Source organism: Brugia malayi (genome assembly GCF_000002995.4).
Source record: "Brugia malayi strain FR3 genome assembly, contig: Bm_v4_Chr3_scaffold_001, whole genome shotgun sequence".
Taxonomy (NCBI): Eukaryota; Metazoa; Nematoda; class Chromadorea; order Rhabditida; family Onchocercidae; genus Brugia; species Brugia malayi.
Genome location: NW_025062477.1, coordinates 10422348 through 10437088, shown reverse-complemented (window position 1 = coordinate 10437088; position 14741 = coordinate 10422348). Strand labels below are relative to the sequence as shown.

The 14741-nt window shown below is 18.8% G+C and overlaps 1 protein-coding gene across 1 annotated transcript; it reads right to left on the bottom strand.

Annotated features, from left to right (window-relative positions):
- Positions 1-6314: 6314 nt before the first annotated feature.
- On the bottom strand, positions 6315-12904 carry Bma-inx-12 (Uncharacterized protein; the record flags this gene model as incomplete). Its single annotated transcript, XM_043080763.1, has 9 exons — positions 6315-6563; positions 6939-7020; positions 7303-7421; positions 7739-7909; positions 8502-8686; positions 9472-9564; positions 10188-10340; positions 10833-10879; positions 12777-12904. The coding sequence occupies 9 exons, from the start codon at positions 12902-12904 to the stop codon at positions 6315-6317; spliced, it is 1227 nt and encodes a 408-aa protein (XP_042936697.1).
- Positions 12905-14741: the final 1837 nt, after the last annotated feature.

The window sequence follows — 14741 nt, the reverse complement described above, 5'->3', positions numbered from 1 at the left end:
ATTGTTACAAATTTCCATATAATTCAAAAAAAAAAAAATGACTTAACAATAATTTTAAAATTCATATTTTTTAAAAAAAAAACTATTTCAATTTTTGCAAAAAATTTCATGCCTAAAACAATTATGATATTGACAAAAATGATAAATAGCTGCTTCTTATTTTTTAAATTTTTAACAAATATTAAATCTTTGTTTTATACAAACTGGTTATTTTTTTTTTTAAAGTAAAACGAAAGAATAATTGATTTAATTATTACTTTAAAATCAAAATTTTGTAAAAACTTTTTCTTATTTGTTTTTTTAACATTTTTCATTTCTTTTTTTTTTTTTTTTTTGCTTCCAATTATTTCTTCTTCCATACCTCTTTCTCTTTTAACTTAAACAAAAAACGAAAAAAGAAACAAACAAGTTTCAACTGAATCTTTTTTCAAATTTTTATTAAAAAATAAAAATAAATTTTGACTGAAAATTTTCCAATTATTAATAAATGGTAAAAATATGTAATTCAATTCATTTATCATTTCGAAAAGATTTCCTTCTCTCTAAAATGATTTTTTTATTTCTAACCAACTCAAAATCATCAAATTAGCAACAAATATTAAAAATCAAAATTTTCATTTTTGAATTTTGCATCTACAAATTTTGTTTTTTCATCCTTTATTAATAATATTTGATTATCTCTACTATTAGAAGCTATTATCTATGATAGTGAGGATTAATACTGATAACCTTTTATCACTGATATGTTATTTGTTGAAATCAAAAGGTTTATTATTATTCTCTTAAGAAATGATTGTTAATTAAATTAATTGAAATGGAAGAAATGATTATTAATTGAATGGATTTAACAAAATGAGTAAATGTTTACTTTTTTTTTTTGAATGATAATAAATGACCTTTTGATAACCTTTCATTTTTTTTTCCCAACATTTATTATTAAAATAAATATTGTAAGAATTAATGCATCAAAATTTTCATTTGATTAATAAATTATGAGTGTAATAAAAGAAAAAAAAAGAAGTATTTATATTAATTATATTACAAAAAAAAAAAAAAAGATTTTCTTTTAATAGTCTAAATTATGTCTAAATTTTTTATTAAAATTAAAACATTAAAATGATCAAGTTGAAATTTTATAGAATAAACAAAAGTAATACCTATCAAAGTAATGATTAGTTACAATAATCAAGATTATTTACCATCTTTGTCTATAAATCAATAAAATATAGTTTATAGACATTAGTTAGAAATGTTACTCCATATATGTAGATATTAATGAAACTTAGACTTAGACTTAAACTTGAATTATTTTTTTTTTCTCGTATTTATAGCAAAAATAATTGGTAAAATAATATTTACATAAATACTAAACATATATCTGAAATCATTTACTTAATATCCTATATTGTAATTAAATCATTTAATTAATATGCAAAAAAATTACAGTTTCGAAATGAATAAAGTATCATATATTGAGTTAATATTAGATATATATTCAAAAGATTAAAATTAAATCAATTAATTAGTAGCTAAATTATTCGCTACTCCATAAAGTATAAACAATGCATTTTTTAAATTTTTAATGTAAATAAAAAATTGCAAATATCGAAATAACTCTTTTTTCTCACTTTTAAATTTTAAATCTAAATTTCAAAAAATAAGTAAAAAAAAAAAAAAAAAAGAATAAAGAAAAGCAAAAATGAAAAGGGAAAAGAAGCAATGACAATAAAAAAAAAAGAAATTTCAACAAATTATTATTGCAAAATCATCTTAACCAAAAATTTTCAGCATAAAGCATCCTGCAAAAAAAAAAAAAAAAATGCATGGCATGCAAAAAAGCACGACATGAAAATGCATGGCATGCAAAATATGAGAAATACATTTTAATCGATTGATTTTTTTCCTTTTTCAATATTTTATTTTAATAAATAATTAAGTATTATGAATATTTTATTTAATAAATAATTAAGTATTATGAATGAATAAAAATTCGTTTAATTAATGAGATAGAAAAAAAAAATTTGCTTTATATGTAAATTAATTATAATATTAATTAAACAAATTTAATTTTTTTTTTAAAAATGCGCTACTATTTTATGACGAATTAGAAAATAAAAAGAAAGGAAAATAAGGAAAAAAGAACTGAGAAAAAAACTTTATTTAATTTGAAATGGATAATAATATATGAATTTACAATTATTTATTAAATATTTCAGGATGTTAGTTTACGAAATGAATAAATATTTTGAAATTAAAAATTTATTCCTTATAATTTAATTATGATTACAATTATAATTTATGATTATAATTGCAATTATCATAAGCTGCTTAATGATAACAGAAGTGATAATAGAAAATGATAATAATATTATCATTTCTCGTTTTCTTTGTCGCAAAAATTTTTGCATAATTAAATTTGTTTTAAAAAGATTATATTATTATTAATTTAAATTTCCAGAATAAACGATATACTTAAAAAAAAAAAAAAAAGAAAAACAAGGAAACAAACATTACAACAACATTCTCATTAATTACTTCTTTTTCTTGTTGTCACCTCGTTGTCACAGTTGTGGCTTCCCCTTCTCTTCTAACAAAGATTTATCTTAATATTTACAAAAAAAAAAATGTAACAACCACTAATTGTAATAATGAAAGTTGTTGAAGAAATTTTTCAAAATTTTCTACCGATTAAAAAGTTTTTCGGAAAGTTTTTTTTTTTTTTTTTCTATCTTTTTGCAATAAAAAGTTTAGACAGAGAGAGAGAGAGAGAGAAAAAGAAAATTACAAAAAAGTTTGCTGCAAAAATTTCAAAATATTTTGATTTCTGTGTTTAAATAATATTTAAAGATTAATGAAATGAGAATATAAGTGATAAAAATAAATAAATAAATTTTAATAAAAAATTAAATCTCTTTAAAAAAAAAAAAAAAATAAATAAATAAATAAATCAAATCTTCACTGTTTCTTTACACTAATATTTTAGTATTAACAAAAAATGTTAAATTCAAATTTATTAAATTCTCAAATTATTCTTTGAGCTAAAGGAATTCCTTTAGTAAATTCAAAAAGAAAAAATTTGAAAATACTTAAATTCAATTTAAAAACTTTAAATTACAAATGACAATAAGAAATTTTATCTTTGTACCAATGTTTGCTGTTGACAAATTTGTGACTGTAATAAATCAAATTAATGCATCAAAAATCAACAAACATTCATTTAATATATAAAAACCAGTTTTTAAAATTGAAATTAAAAAATAAAAAAGGCAAAATGTAATTGATTTTTAGATGAGATATGGAATAAATTAAACCAAATTTTAAAATTATCTATTGCTATAATAATGAATAATAATAATAATAATAATAATAATAATAATAACAATAATAATAATAAATAATAATAATATAAATAGTAAAATAGCGAAGTATTAGTTACTGGTAGTTTACTAATAGATATCAGATAATCTGGAATAATGAATTTAAAGTTAATCAAAATTAACATAATCCATCAAAAAAAAAAAAAAAAAAAATTATCAATTATAATTCGACAAATTAAAATTTTTGAAAATTACGAAAAAAAAAGCAATGTATTTTAACTTATTGATAGAAAGGATTTTAAGTATTTTTATTTTCCATTTCTAATAATTATTCATTTTGCATTTAATCAATTAATCGTTTTGATGAAATTCATTTGAAAAAAAAAAAATAGCTAAGTAATTATTAAGCTAGCATGCTTCATTCAAATATGATAAGAATACTGATAAGAATAATGATAATAATGATGAAGATTGAAATATTTAAAAAAAATTTCCCAATAGAAATACATTAATTTACGTTTTGAGATTAAATTTTTAAATTTATGATTTTCATTTTTTTCCATTTCCTATTAATTTCCATTTTTATTCCTATTTTATATTCACAAAATTCTCACATGCACAAGTGCAAGAATGACTAAATGATAGATAAGTAAATAGAAAAAATCAGTAATTATTATTTGAAATTAAAATTCCTACCTAATTTTTTAATTAAAAAAAAAAAAAAAATCTTTACAATAAATTACTTTAAATGAATTTGTTGCTACTAAAAAAAAAAGAATTACAGTACGAATAATAAATAATGGAGTGTAGTATTTAAATACTAATTAAATAATTTAATTAGAATATAAGACTAAAATTTTAAATTTTTAATATTTTCATTCTATTCGTTATTATTTTTTTAGAGTTCTACAAAATGTAAATTAATGTATCAATTAAATATTAAAAAAGATAAAAAATTTTTCTAATTCAATTTTTAATTTAATATATGAATTAAATTTTGTATGAATGAAATAAGATAATATTTAATAAATAAAAAAAGAGAAAAAAAGAAAAAAATAAAAGAGCACTGAATTGTTTGAAAAAAAAAAAAAGTGAAAAATGATATATTTATTAATTATTTTTGCAAAATTATATATGATTAATAAAGGATTAAAAAGTAATCTGAACAATAGAGAGAGAGAGAGAGAGAGAGAAAGAGAAGAGAGAGATAATATGATAATTGATATGATAAATGTTAAAGTAGCTAAAAAAAATTTTAATTTCAAAATAAAATTAACTTTTATTAAAATTTAATGATGCTTACAATAATAATGTTACTTTTCCCATGAAATATATGCGCAAATTTAATGGTAATTTTACATTATGGGATGGGAAAATTTGTTTTGATATTTGATATTAAAAAATATGATAAATTATATTTCAAAATGTTTTATAACTCAAAATTATTATTTTAAAAATTTAATCATCTAAATTTAAAAATGAATGGAAAATTTTTAATGAATAATATAATATTGCAATTTGTGAGGAATTTTCGTTTTATTTATTACAAATTTTATGAATGAATGAAAAAAGAAAGAAATTAGCATTTCACATTTAAAATATTTAAAATATATTAAATTAAGTAACTCTAAATAAACAAATAGAGAAGTTATTGAAGAATCAAAAATTGACAAGAAAATTTTAAAATTAACATTTCATATTATAAAATAATAAATTATATATCAATTCAAAAGGATAAGAAAAAAAAAAAACGAAAATTTTGAAATTTATGAGTCAAAGGAAACAAAAAAAAGCTGAAAATTATAATTTTTTCTGAAAATCATAAATAATATTAACAATATTTGAATTTAAAAATGCAAAAAATGAAATGAATAAAAGTAAATTCGATCATATTTTTCTTTTTTTTTAAAAAAAAAGAAACAAAATACATTCACTTTTCCATTATATTATTACTCATCTCGAAAAATATTTTATCTCACTAAAAGCTTTTTAATGCTATCTATCAATTTGTAAATAATTTTTTATTTTTTTCCCTCTACTAATGTTTACATTCGTTATTTTTTTTTTGTTTTTGAACAATAAAAATTGAAAATAAAATAATGATTGTTATTTTTATACAAGTATGAATAAGAAATAAAATATTATTGAGATAATATTTACTGTTGAAACTTTTTTAAGTAGCATAAAATAAAAAAAAAGAAAAATCAAAATTGAAATTTCTTTTTTTTTTTTTAAATAAAAAAAAGTCAAAATTGGAATTTCTTTTTTTTTAAATTTCTATTTTATTGAAAAAAAATAAAAAATAAAAAGAAAGAAGAAAAGTATTTGTTTTTCCGTGTATTTCAATAGCAACACGTTATCTGTATGAAAAATAAAAATTGATAAACGATTGATTAAAATGATAAATTTTTATTTGCAATTATGCAACTTATCAATGAGATAATACAAATTATAAAATTTGAAAAAAAAAAAAAAAAAAACAAATGAAATTTGCTGCAAAATTTATAATACAATACAAATAACAAATAGTAAAGCATATGCCATTTCCTAGATACACTTTAGAAAAAGGTTTAATTAAAATTAAAAAAAAATTTTTTTAAAAATTAAAATTTAATTAGAATTTAAAAAGTTTATAATCAAATTTGATTATCAATTTCTTTACTTAAATTTTTCTTCAAATCTTGCTCAAATAAATTTTAAAATTCATTGTTTTAAATAAACGAATTTGAAATAACTTTAATTAATTAATGCTTTATTTGCATTTTCAATTAAATTTTTATAAAGAAAAATCAAATATTCTAAATGCTAAATTAATTAGCATTTCTTCTTCTTCTTCTTCTAAATTTTACACATCAAAAATTAATTAATTAATTAATTGTATCATTTTAATTTGAATAAAAAATAGAATAAAATAAGCGCAAATGCAATATGCGCCAGTATTTTTAAATTTGCAATATCATTAAAAATAGATCAATTATTGATAATGCACAAATGATACTATAATCCGCTTTCATGAGTGCGAATTTTTGCTTTATCAGATAATAATGGTTCTGTATATGGTGGCGGATTTGTACGATTTGCAAGAAAACGCCGCCAAAGTGTCGCGATCAATTCACAGGTGACAATATCACCTGAATTATCTTTTACGAGTTGTAACAGGAATACACCATCTGGACGAAGTTTTTCAACAATAAATTCATCAATTAAAGCACGAAGACGTGTTGTATGAGCAATTGCTGGATCAATCTAAAAATTTAAAACAAAAAAAAATTACATTTTAATTTAACTATAATATTTTAAATTTAAAACAAAAAAAAATTACATTTTAATTTAACTATAATATTTTAAATTTAAAACAAAAAAAAATTACATTTTAATTTAACTATGATATTTTAAATTTAAAACAAAAAAAAAATTGAAAATTCTAAATTAGTGAAAAAAAAAAAAAATGAAAGAAAACTTTTTAGATTTCTTGTACAAAAATGAAAATGTAATAAATGTAAAATATAACATAACAAACTGCAAATGTTACATACATTATGATTAAATTTTCAAATGTTTAATTTTTTCACTGAGAAAAAAAAAAGTTTTTTTTAGGTCCAAGAAAGAAAAGAATAAAACCTTTTCAAGATAAATGCCAATCATTTCTCGACCAGAACCATTCATAAAACTTGCAAATAACCATTTTAAAAAACTTATAACACTGAAATGAAAATTTATATATTAAAAATAATTTATTCTCAAAATTAATATATTTCATTTGAAAAAATTATTGTAAAATTTAATTTAAACATAATTTTTTTTTATTCTTTTTATTGAAAAAAAAAAAAATTATATTAATTATGATAATAGCAAAAGTTTATTCTATGATAAAATATTCTCTTACATATAATTATTACCTTAATTGATTAAAAAAAAAGTGATAAAATTAACTGATATCTGATTAGTGATAAAAGATAAAATTGCTATAATATAATAACTTTACCTTATAGTAGAAATGATAAGTAACCAAAACCATAAAAATAAAAATATCTTTTCATTAAACATATTAATCATTAAAACACACTGTACAGTATGTCGATGAAGATTACCAAGTACACGTACCTTTAAATTTTCAAATTTTAACTTTAAATTTCGTTTATCATTTAATTCACTTCTAAGTTGGAAATTTTGATTAAAATTAATTTGCTAATCAATTAATTAAGCCAAAAGAGAAAAAAAAATGTTAAAATTTAAGAAAGAATAATTGAAAATTATAATTTGTATTTTTCACTTTCACTACAATTTTAATAATTATATTTTAAAGCAAAATAAAAAAACTGGAAAAAAAATTTATTGAAAAAATTAAAAAAAAAATATTTGAAATTTAAATTTAAATTTTTTTTTTAAAAAAAAAAAAAAAAATAGTAGTAGTAGCATACCGCGAAATCACATAATGTAACACGCGGGAAATTACCAGTTTGTGGCCATTCTAGGCCATGAATTAAATCATCGAATACCTGAGCGCCCCACCAGATACTTTCAACACCCAAAAGCTTTTTGATTATCCAAAATTGTAACAATGCATTTAGAGCATATAGCAATTTCATCAACTATAAATTAGCTAATTGTTAAACAAATGAAATATTTTTGTATTCAATTTTTCATAAGGTTAAAGGTCAACGTCTTATAAAACACTAAGCAAATGACCTATGTGTATGTGTGTGTATGTATGTATGTATCTTTAAGCTTTTTTAAGTTTTCAAATTTAAAAAAAAAAAAAAAAACATCAAATTTTCATACACATATATATAACATTAAATTTTAATATATCACAATTTTAATCAAATTTTTCCTTAATTTAAATTTTAATATTATTATTTTCAATATAATTTGGCAATAGTAAATTGTATCAAAATTTATTTATGTAATAAAATTTTAAATTTCAATTAAAAGCAATACAGTATTATTTATATAAATTATTCAAAATAATAAATGATGAAAAATTTCAATTACAGTAGTATGAAAAAAAAAAAAAAAAATGATTTATTTTTTTTTTTTTCTTTTTCACTACTTTATAATCATTAAATTAATTTTATTAAATAAATTTTGATAAGTAAATGAATAAATAAATAAGTAAACAAACAAATAAATAAGTAAACAAATAAATAAGTAAATAAACAAATAAATAAATAAAAGATTAACCAAATATGCACTGATAAGAAAACGACCAGATGATAAATGATGATGCTTTTTACCATTCAATGATGAATGTATGTCTCGTTCATATGCCAAAAATGATGCAACTTTTTCCAAATTTCTTAATCGATCTTTAGCGATCATATTTGATCGAATGCTACATGTATCACAAATTACGCCTACTTTTATTCCTATAATTTAATTTTTCTATTCAAATTTTTTTTTAAAAAAAAAAAAAAATTCATTTACTTAAAATTTTACCATAATTTAATTCGTATAAAAAATTATATAAATTTTTATTATTTTAATTTTTATTATGCTAAAGAAAAAGAAAAAGAAAAAAAGAAACGTTGAAAAATTTTAAAACAATAAAAATTCCGATAAACTAAAAATTTATTTATTTTCATTTTTTTTTTTTTTTAAATTCATTTTATATATATATATATATTTAGTGATTGATCCCATATAGACTGCATTTTATTAAAAAATCGAAAAAAAAAAGTTAATAAAAAATTAAAAGTTACAAAATTTAAAAAAAAAAAAAATCACAAAATTTATTTATTCATTGATAAAATACAATCTAAATGAGATTCATTATTTATATATCAAATTATATGGAATTTTAATAATTTATTTTTTATAACAATAATAATTAATTAATAGCATATTTTTAATAAGCTGAAGACATCTTAACTGCATTTATAATTTTTTAACTTATTAACTTATCTCTGTTGATTTTATAAAATAGCTATATTATTTGTGTAAATATTATTTATTGATTTTCAATGGAAAGATAAATTTTAATAAAAAAATTAACTTGTTTATTTATCATATACTTTTACTTTGTTAATGCATTTAATGATTATTTTTATTTGTAAAAGTAATCAAAATGTGATAAAATAAATGAATAAAATGAATTAACATAAAATTAAATTTTTTTTTTTTCAAAAATAAAAAATAATTACGGTAGAATTACCTACGGTAGCGTAAATTGTACGCCACATAACAACCGGTAAATAAAATAAAAAAGCTTGAAAAGCAAGAATAAATGGTACCCATTGATAATAACCTGAAATTTTTTTTTAGTTAACAAATAATATTTGATGTTTTAATAATCAAAATTTTATTTTTCAAATTTGTCTGCTCATTTTTTTCCTCTTTTAAGCATAAATTAATAATAAATAACAGGGTAGAGCAATATAAATTAATAAATAATACTTTAAAAATTTATTTATTTTTTAAATGATTATTGTTTTTTTGCATACAAAGTATTTAATATTTGACTAATTGTATACTTTTCTATAAATTATTTTTTTTTGTTTCTAAATTAACTTATGTTTACTTACCTATTACTTACTACTGACTGTTTCAATTAAATAATTATTTCTTCCTAAACTATCGTTTGTTTTGTTAATTACTACTTTTCATTTATCAATCTCTTATCATTTTCCTATTAATTATTCATAGTATATATTAATTTAAAATATATATTAATTAGTGTGCATTAAATTACTTTATGCTAAATTAAATTAAAATTTATAGATTAATTACTGAGTAATAAACTTTTCTTTCTATATAATTTAAACAAACAAAAATAAATAAAATGCATTGAAATATTCCTCTTAATAATTTCTATAATTTTAATTTTAAATTAATAAATAATAATATATCAACCGGAAAAGCATTCCTTACCAATTAAACGATCCTGACGCTGAGTGATATTTTTTGGTACCGGAATTACATGTTCCGCAATATCCCAGTAATTATCCGGAACAACATCGGTAAACGGTATGAAATAAGTATTTTGTATAAAACAATAATCTAATGCATACTCAATCCACCAACCTAAAAAATATTCATTAAATTTTGAAATTAATTAAAATTATTCATGGATAATTTGATGAAAAAAATTTTAGCATTTACTGTTTTTAATAATAATTATTATTATTTTATAATTAAAGTATTGAAATTAATAATAATTAATTTTAAAATAAATTAATAATATCCATGCACAGAGATGCTTTCTGCTAATGATTGATATAATATTTTAATGTATTATTACGAAGAGTAATTACAAGTAATAATATATAAGTTTTTTATTTACTCAAATACTTAAATTTCATAGATACTAAAATTATAATAATTTATACAGTAATAATAAATACTATCTTACAACGTAATAAATGAAACTTAAATGAAATGCAAAAAATGGATAAAACAAAAGAAAAAAAAAAGTGAAAAAAACTCTTTAAATAAAATTCAATAATTTATTTAATATTCAAATTTGAAAATTAACCCAAATAATTGAATGACATTAGAAAATTATAAAATACCTACCTCGGTAATATGCTGGAAACCAACATTGTATTGGTGAGCCAACAAAGCTGAAATAAATTATCACTGTAAACAAATATGAAATTAAAAAATTCTTTAAAATGAACAAAAAAAAAAAAAAAAAATTTACGTATATAAAAATATAAGCAAACATTGTTTTTTTTTTTTTTTTTTTTTTTTTTTTTTTTTTTTTTTTTTGCAGTAAGTATAAGTAAATATACTTTTGTATGAGAAAATTTAAAAAAAATTAAATTTAAAAATGAACATAAAATTTGGAAAAATTTGCATGTAAAAATAAAACAGTAATGATTAATTTAATAATTTTAATTTTGCAAAATTTTAAAATATTATATGCAAGTAGAGAATATGGTAAAAAATATATTCTATGAACTGTTTGCAAAATAATATTTATACTTTAAACTCTTTGTTTTCAATTTTATGTTTACATTGATACTTTTCAAAAATTGTTTACAATGATATTAGCGGAAGGAAAACAAAAAAGAAAAAAAAAAACGTTGATATAATATTTTTTCAAATATTTACTCACTTCTCAAAATTAAAATTTAAGAATAATAAAAAATTTTCATTCATATTTAAACAAAGTTATTTTTTAGTTAATGAAAAAAAAAATAATAATAGAATGGAAGGACTAATATTAATTAAATTTTTGACATATTCTTTCTATGCAAAAATTTTTTGAAAATTTCACAAAATTTATCAAAAAATTTTGGTAAAAAAGTAAAAAAAAAAAAGATAGAATATATGAGTTATTGAAAAATTTAAGAGTAATAATTAACTCGTAGCAATAAATTAGAATAAGTAAAATGAAATAAGTTAAGTAAAGATTAGTAAAGTTTAATATAATTTATATGTTTAGTGATGATAATATAAGCTGAAAAATAAAAACTATCAAATTTGAAGTATTTCTTTCGAGCATAGAAAATTAGAATTTATTTTACAACAACAAAAAAGAAAAGAAAAAATTCCATTAGTAGTAAATTATTAATTTCATTTTAAATTTTAAGACGAAATTAAATTTTTGTCATCTTTAAATTATAGTGAATTAATTAAAGTTACACATTAAAATTTTTTAAAAAAGCAAGAAAAAGCTAAGAAATTAAAGTTTAAAATTTGAAAAAATAGGCGAAGAAATTTATTTATAAATTATACGTTTTATAAATAAATTCCTTGAAAAAAAAAAATTTGTGAAAAATTCAATTACTAAATTTTTGAATGTTAACAAATTTTATCGCAATAATTCTAATATAAATTTAATAATTTTTTTTTTCCTTTTTATTCTCAATTATTCATTTTTGAATTTCAATATTTTTTTTTAAAAAATTTTACAAAATAAATGTTTTTCTCAATTGATTGATATGTAATAAAATTGATAAATTAGAAGCACAGAAAGAAGAATTTAGCATTGATTTAAGCTAATTTTTGACAAATGATAAAATAAAAATTGAACTAATTTGAATAATCATTCAAATTCAACGATAGTAATCGATCAATTTAACAGTTCTAAAAATTTATAAAATTTCAAATTAAATGTTTCCTTCGTTTTCGTTTTTTTTTTTCTCTCAGTAAAATCAAAGTAAAATAAAACAAAAAGAAAGAGCAAAAACATTTGCTTAATCATAAATATATTTAATCATTCGTTCCCATAATATCACTTTTTTTCTTTTTTTTTTTTTTGTTTCAGTAAAATATTTTTATTTTAAACATTTAAAATAAAAAAATTTTTACTTTTTTTTTCGTAATCAATTATTCAATAAATTAAGAAAAAAAAGGCTAAAAAAAGAAAACGACTGAATTAGATTTACGTGAATTTACGTTCAAAATTAAGCATATAAATTATAATTTTATTTATAAATTTTATATATATATATTTTTTTTTTGAAATTTAATTTTATTAATTTTATTTATTATCTAATGAAATGTTTAAACCTCCATCCAGAAATAAATGCTGATAGAATGACTAAAAGAGTGGTGGAAAAGCAATAATTTATACGATCAGCCGTGTCACCGTCAGGTAACGGTGTGACCGCTCGTAACAGACTACGGACGACATCCATACGTTTACGTTACGTTTTGTGAGATCTGAAATGAGTGCAAAGAATAATTTAAACTTTTTTATTCATAGCATATTTAAACAATTAAGCATTAATTTCATTTAAACACGATGAAAAAAACTATAACAGATAGAAAAAATTAAAAATAGAAATTATTTTTAATTAAAAGAATGAAAATAAATCATTTAAAATAGACATTTTGATTTTTCATGAAGAAAGATTTTAAAACTTTAATTAAAATTTTAACTAAATATTAGCAAATGAAATTTGAATTATTGTTAATTTCACATATTGCTATATTATGGATAAAATTTCTTCATAATTTTGCATTCTACTGTTTTTTTCTTTTTTTTTTTTTTTTTAAATAGTAAAAATTAATGATAAATCTAAAATTTTCAAAAGTTAGTACCTCTCTCTCTCTCTTCTCTCTCTCTCTCTCTCTCCCTTTCAATCTGTCATCAGCATTACTGATACAAGATGATGATACAAACTGATAATTAATATCATTATTAACGATTTTCACATCCATTTATCAAATAGTAACAACAAATTTTGGGTAGCAAATAATTCCAACTATTTTCTCCATCAATCATATTAATTACTCTTTGTTATTCCCTACTAATAGATGGTATTATCAAATATTAATTCGTTTGTTTTTATACAAATATTATTCATTCATTTTTTTTTGCTCTGATTCTGATTCAAAAAAAAAGTAATAAATCATAAATTTTTCACTTCAAAAATTTTGTTTAATAAACAAAAGAAAAGATATGAAAAAGAGAAAAAAAAAGGAGAAGAAATGATAAGAAATTGAATGAGTGTTAAGATAATATCCCATTTATAATAAATATTAAATATATTTTGAAAAATAAATATTTTTTTTTTTGGCTATTTTTTATGCTTTTTAAGATTTAATTAATTAAATTTTAACCTAATAATAATTTTTTTTTATGATAGATAAAATTAAAAAGTGGAAATACTATCAATGCATTAATTAATAAAAGTATGCATTTACCTGCTGCATCTGTTAATTCTAATAATTCAATTTAATTTCATATAATTTTATTACCATTTGATTTTATTTACTTTTATTAATATTTATTGTTCACAGTTAAAATAACTTTTTTTTTTTCCTTTTATTTATAATATATTAAGTTTACGTTTTTTGTGTTTACCTATTTATTATCATTATTAAATTTTTAATAAAAGTGAAAAAGAGAGAGAGAGAAATTTAATATGAAATTATTGACTGAAATAAAAAAAAATAAATAATTAAAAATGAAATAAATTTTAAAACGGAAATAATAATAATATTAATAAATAAATAAAAATTGAAATAAATAATTAACTTTAAATTTATGCAATAAAATCGTATGACAAATGGCAAACATTGCAATGTAAATGGAAAAGGAAGAAAAAGAGGATGGCAAAGGACTGATACATCATTGGTATGCAAATTTATTTCTTCTGCCAATTCAATTTCGAGACAGCTGCTAAATCAGCTCGAAGGGAAGAATCGAAGAGGAGAGAGAAATTTAGAAGAGAGAGAGGGACAGAGAGAGAGAGGGAGAGAGGGAGAAGGCATTCAAAAATGATAGATATTTGTACTACAATAGCATTTCAATGAATACCTGTTACGGATTTAATCCCATTCCTATTCTCTCTCAACTACCTTCTTCAACTGTAAAATGTTTTGTTGATAGTAAAATGAATGAAGAATGACAGGGAGAGGAAATAGGGATGGAAAGGGAGGGGGAGAGGAGGGGGGGGGGGTGACAAAGGGAGGGGTATAGATAAACATCTTATTGCCTTTCCCCGCTGTCATTATGGATGTAAATAT